Raw genomic sequence first — 6,000 nt, forward strand, 5'->3', positions numbered from 1 at the left:
AAAATTAATATCTCAGGAAGCACAGTTTGCGGCGGTAAAGAAACACCGCTGTTATATGTGACACAAGTACTTCACTGGGAACTGTTTTTTTTCTTTTTTTTGCCTTGTGACAGGTGAATGTGTGTAGTAATACCAAGATGGATGTTGCAAAATGCAAGAATGACCTTATCTAATTCAACATGACCCGACAATCCAACATGAAAAAAAAAACAATAAATAAATAGATAAAAATCGGGCGTACTTGTTAATAAACATGAACAGACCACAAGACAGGTGAAGACGAGGCGCACCTGCCCTCTGACCAAACCTATCCTACTCTAACGTCACCTAACAACTTGCCACACACACACGAACAAAAAAAAGACTCGCATGTCCCTCTCAACAACCACCACAGGAAGCAGACACAAACAATAAAAGTATACAGAAAAAAATAAACAAATAATAATAATATTTAAAAAAAAGATACGAGTGAACAACAAGGTGACATAACCAGAGGTCAACTAAGAGAGCCGCCATAACAAGACAGGCCCACGCCTCAACAAACACCACAAAACAGGTAAAATATAATAAAAAATAAATAAATAAATACATAAAACAAAACAAAAATATTCCACTGATAAAAAAATAACACGAGGCTGGCGGACAAGATTGCATCACAGCTGATCACCAGAACACCGCCCAAACACCACCACTGCAGGCCCTCCAGCCCACTCCACCCTTTCACACGTCCTTGCCGTGGCCACTGTGATGTTCAAGACTCGCTGCTTACCGTATCTGGAGGGTCTAGTGGCACCCTGGAGGGCCACCGACATGCAGGAGGCGGCACACATCCTCACTTCACCAAGGTTCACACATCACTGAGAACCGAGAATTGGGAACTGACCTATCTTAAGAGTTGCCAGATGGTCTTTTTCTGATAGGGGGAGAGAGAGAGAGAGAGAGAGAGAGAGAGAGAGAGAGAGAGAGAGAGAGAGAGAGAGAGAGAGAGAATTACAATATATTTATAAAAGAAAAATCTATATTGCTATTTTTTTTGTTCCGGAGAGAGAGAGAGAGAGAGAGAGAGAGAGAGAGAGAGAGAGAGAGAGAGAGAGAGAGAGAGAGAGAGAGAGAGAGAGAGCTACTGAAAACTTTGAAGTTCCTTTGAAAGTAATAATACTAAACATCTTTACTGAATATGTACAGCTAAACGTTACCAACAAAGGCAATAACTTGGAGGTGTAAAGAATGAAGTAATATATGTGACCTTATATATCCTCTTTTTAGCTGTCTTTATTTTTTTTCGGGACTATAGTAAGTAATAATATGACTCTAATTTGGGCTACTTCTAATGGGTAATATTGGGCTATTTGGACTATTTCTTACGAGGATGAGGCTATTTTGGGCTACTTATACAGAGATTGACTGAAACCGGCTATTTTCGTGGGTAGATTTGGGCTACTTCTAACAAGGAAGGTAGGGAGTTCAAAAGAATTTTAGATAAGGAAGGAAAATAGTTGGAGGTTTTGTTATAAGTAGATGGATATAAATAGAAAATTTTTTTTTGACGCTTTCCTATCACCCTTTACCACTTTTCAGATACATTTTTATATCAAAATAAGTTTTTTAGTTTCGTCGTCTGGAAAATACACAAATCAGTCTCTCTTTTCTCTACCTATGCCAACAATTTGTGGTCTTTATGGATCTACGGTCAAGGCTGTTCCAGGATCTGTCTGAATCATCTCTGGATTTGCAGTTTAGTTTATTTTGGCGATTTCAGAATCTGCAGTTTGGGCTATTTCTGGAACTGCTGGGTTGGGCTAGAAAACCTAACAGTTACGTAATAATAATAAAAAAATGCCATTCCCTTTTCAAACTAAGACATACTTTTTTTTTTTATAATAACAAAAGAAGACTTGCTAAGTCTGGATTATCTCAGGATTTGCATTTTCATCTCGGTCGGATTATTTTCAGAATCTACAGTTTGGGCTATTTCTTGAAGTGGGCTGGGCTAGAAAAGCTAATCGTTACGCAATAACAGTAATGATCAGTCACACTTTCTTTGTATAAGCAGACGATGCAGCAGTAATGACAATACATTTGAAAACCTTAACAGAAGGGCTACACCGATGGTATATAAGAACATAAGAACATAAGAAAGGAGGCTGGAAAAGGTCTACACTGGGCAGCTCCAATGAACGTTCTCCTTTGCCACCCTTCCTATTACCACCTGTCTTCCCCATCCATACAGTCATCTAACCTTCTCTTGAAACTCCCTATAGCGTGGTAGCACTGCCCACATGACTGCTGAACCTATTGTTCCTACCAATCTCTTCCATGAAGCTGACCTCTCGTCTCGCTCATATCCGTTGAGTCAGCCAACTGCTTACTATGAGAACATCACTTATACATTTGTTATTCTATTTACCCATTTAAATATTTCTATCATGAACCAACAATGAACGAAACTGGATCAATAAAGACTGATACGACGGTGGTAATGAGAAGACACGCCAGCAAAGCTATAAAAAGTGGAAATGAAACAAGGCAGGCCATATCTAGGAGTCGCATTTCATGATCAAGGATTGAGGGAAGATGAGCTTGTAAGAAGAATAAGCAAATATGCAAGTAATGTAGCCATACTCTATCCTATCCTGAAAACTAAATAAATAAATAAATAAATAAATAAAAGAAAAAGAAACATCAGGTAAAGTCATACAGCACAATCTAGCTCGGAATGTTGGGCATTGATTTCCACACACGAGTAAAATAGAGGCTGCTGAAACGCGAGTATCACGCTTAATAAAAGGGGTGACCTAGAGGATCAGACAAATCAAGAGCTTGATGTCTTTTGGCCAGACTGACGCACAATGCAGAAAGAAACTCTACCTGTTGTCACCTAAGCTGGCGATACTCCCAAATAGGCTCCACCCGCACCTTCCTGTGATTGGTCACACACACACACACACACACACACATACACACACACACGTAACAGAGCGATTTGTGACAATTCACACCATGTAATCTAATGTATTAAACGTAATGTGTGTGTGTGTGTGTGTGTGTGTGTGTGTGTGTGTGTGTGTGTGTGTGTGTGTGTGTCTTTCTTTCTGTAAGACAACATTAAAATGAATAAGATTTTTGTTCTGAATAATTATTCAGTGGTGATATATATATATATATATATATATATATATATATATATATATATATATATATATATATATATATATATATATATATATATATATATATATATATATATATTTTTTTTTTTTATGTAGGAGGGACACTGGCCACGGGCAAAAAAAAAAAAAAAATCCCCCCCCCAAAAAAAAGAAATGGCCACTGACATGGCAGTCCCATAAGAGGATCATAGCAGTGGTCAAAAATTGATGAATAAGTGTCTTGAAACCTCCCTCTTGAAGGAATTCAAGTCATAGGAGGGTGGAAATACAGAAGCAGGCAGGGAGTTCCAGAGTTTACCAGAGAAAGGGATGAATGATTGAGAATACTGGTTAACTCTTGCGTTAGAGAGGTGGACAGAATGGGGGAGAAAGAAAGAAGAGTCTTGTGCAGCGAGGCCGCAGGAGGAGGGGAGGCATGCAGTTAGCAAGATCAGAAGAGCAGTTAGCATGAAAATAGCGGTAAAAGACAGCTAGATATGCAACACTGCGGCGGTGAGAGGGTGAAGACAGTCAGTTAGAGGAGAGTTGATGAGACGAAAAGCTTTTGATTCCACCCTGTCTAGAAGAGCAGTATGAGTGGAACCCCCCCAACATGTGAAGCATACTCCATACATGGACGGATAAGGCCCTTGTACAGAGTTAGCAGCTGGGGGGGTGAGAAAAACTGGCGTAGACGTCTCAGAACACCTAACTTCATAGAAGCTGTTTTAGCTAGAGATGAGATGTGAAGTTTCCAGTTCAGATTATAAGTAGAGGACAGATCGAGGATGTTCAGCGTAGAAGAGGGAGACAGCTGAGTGTTATTGAAGAAGAGGGGATAGTTGTCTGGAAGGTTGTGTCGAGTTGATAGATGGAGGAATTGAGTTTTTGAGGCATTGAACAATACCAAGTTTGCTCTGCCCCAATCAGAAATTTTAGAAAGATCAGAAGTCAAGCGTTCTGTGGCTTCCCTACGTGAAATGTTTACCTCCTGAAGGGTTGGACGTCTATGAAAAGACGTGGAAAAGTGCAGGGTGGTATCATCAGCGTAGGAGTGGATAGGACAAGAAGTCTGGTTTAGAAGATCATTAATGAATAATAAGAAGAGAGTGGGTTACAGGACAGAACCCTGAGGAACACCACGGTTAATAGATTTAGGAGAAGAACAGTGACCGTCTACCACAGCAGCAATAGAACGGTCAGAAAGGAAACTTGAGATGAAGTTACAGAGAGAAGGATAGAAGCTGTAGGAGGGTAGTTTGGAAATCAAAGCTTTCTGTCAGACTCTATCAAAGGCTTTTGATATGTCCAAGGCAACAGCAAAAGTTTCACCAAAGTCTCTAAAAGAGGATGACCAAGACTCAGTAAGGAAAGCCAGAAGATCACCAGTAGAGCGGCCTTGACGAAACCTATACTGGCGATCAGATAGAAGGTTGTGAAGTGATAGATGTTTAAGAATCTTCCTGTTGAGGATAGATTAAAAAACTTTAGATAGGCAGGAAATTAAAGCAATAGGACGGTAGTTTGAGGGATTAGAACGGTCACCTTTTATAGGAACAGGCTGAATGTAGGCAAACTTCCAGCAAGAAGGAAAGGTAGATGTTGACAGACAGAGCTGAAAGAGTTTGACTAGGCAAGGTGCAAGCACGGAGGCGCAGTTTCGGAGAACAATAGGAGGGACCCCATCAGGTCTACAAACCTTCCGAGGGTTTAGGCCAGCGAGGGCATGGAAAACATCATTGCGAAGAATTTTAATAGGTGGCATGAAGTAGTCAGAGGGTGGAGGAGAGGGAGGAACAAAACCAGAATCGTCCAAGGTAGAGTTTTTAGCAAAGGTTTGAGCGAAGAGTTCAGCTTTAGAAATAGATGTGATAGCAGTGGTGCCATCTGGTTGAAATAAAGGAGGGAAAGAAGAAGAAGCAAAGTTATTGGAGATATTTTTGGCTAGATGCCAGAAGTCACGAGGGGAGTTAGATCTTGAAAGGTTTTGATACTTTCTGTTAATGAAGGAGTTTTTGGCTAGTTAGAGAACAGACTTGGCATGGCTCCGGGCAGAAATATAAAGTGCATGAGATTCTGGTGATGGAAGGCTTAAGTACCTTTTGTAGGCCACCTCTCTATCATGTATAGCACGAGAACAAGCTGTGTTAAACCAAGGTTTAGAAGGTTTAGGTCGACAAAAAGAGTGAGGAATGTACGCCTCCATGCCAGACACTATCACCTCTGTTATGCGCTCAGCACACAAAGACGGGTCTCTGACACGGAAGCAGTAGTCATTCCAAGGAAAATCAGCAAAATACCTCCTCAGGTCCCCCCAACTAGTAGAGGCAAAACGCCAGAGGCACCTTCGCTTAGGGGGATCCTGAGGAGGGATTGGAGCGATAGGACAAGATAAAGATATGAGATTGTGATCGGAGGAGCCCAACGGAGAAGAAAGGGTGACAGCATAAGCAGAAGGATTAGAGGTCAAGAATGTTGGGCGTATCTCCAAGACGGTCAGGAATACGAGTAGGGTGTTGCACCAATTGCTCTAGGTCGTGGAGGATAGCAAAGTTGAAGGCTAGTTCACCAGGATGGTCAGTGAAGGGAGAGGAAAGCCAAAGCTGGTGGTGAACATTGAAGTCTCCAAGAATGGAGATCCCTGCAAAAGGGAAGAGGATCAAAATGTGCTCCACTTTGGAAGTTAAGTAGTCAAAGAATTTCTTATAGTCAGAGGAGTTAGGTGAGAGGTATACAGCACAGATAAATTTAGTTTGAGAGTGACTCTGTAGTCGTAGCCAGATGGTGGAAAACTCTGAAGATTCAAGAGCGTGGGCACGAGAGGAGATTAAGTCATTGCGCACATAAACGC

At 41.1% G+C, this 6,000-nt stretch overlaps 1 protein-coding gene across 2 annotated transcripts in view; it reads right to left on the reverse strand.

The window, feature by feature from the left end:
* LOC135109007 (mitochondrial proton/calcium exchanger protein-like) overlaps window positions 1-910 on the reverse strand; it is a 61,996-nt gene extending 61,086 nt beyond the window's left edge. For both annotated transcript variants that reach the window (XM_064019984.1, XM_064019983.1), the window contains exon 1: window positions 770-910. In XM_064019984.1, coding sequence (XP_063876054.1) covers window positions 770-830 — 61 coding nt within the window. In that variant the 5' untranslated portion in view covers window positions 831-910. The remainder of the gene's footprint in view (window positions 1-769) is intronic.
* Between the last annotated feature and the right edge of the window lie 5,090 nt (window positions 911-6,000).

Source organism: Scylla paramamosain, chromosome 18, assembly GCF_035594125.1.
Source record: "Scylla paramamosain isolate STU-SP2022 chromosome 18, ASM3559412v1, whole genome shotgun sequence".
Classification (NCBI taxonomy): domain Eukaryota; kingdom Metazoa; phylum Arthropoda; class Malacostraca; order Decapoda; family Portunidae; genus Scylla; species Scylla paramamosain.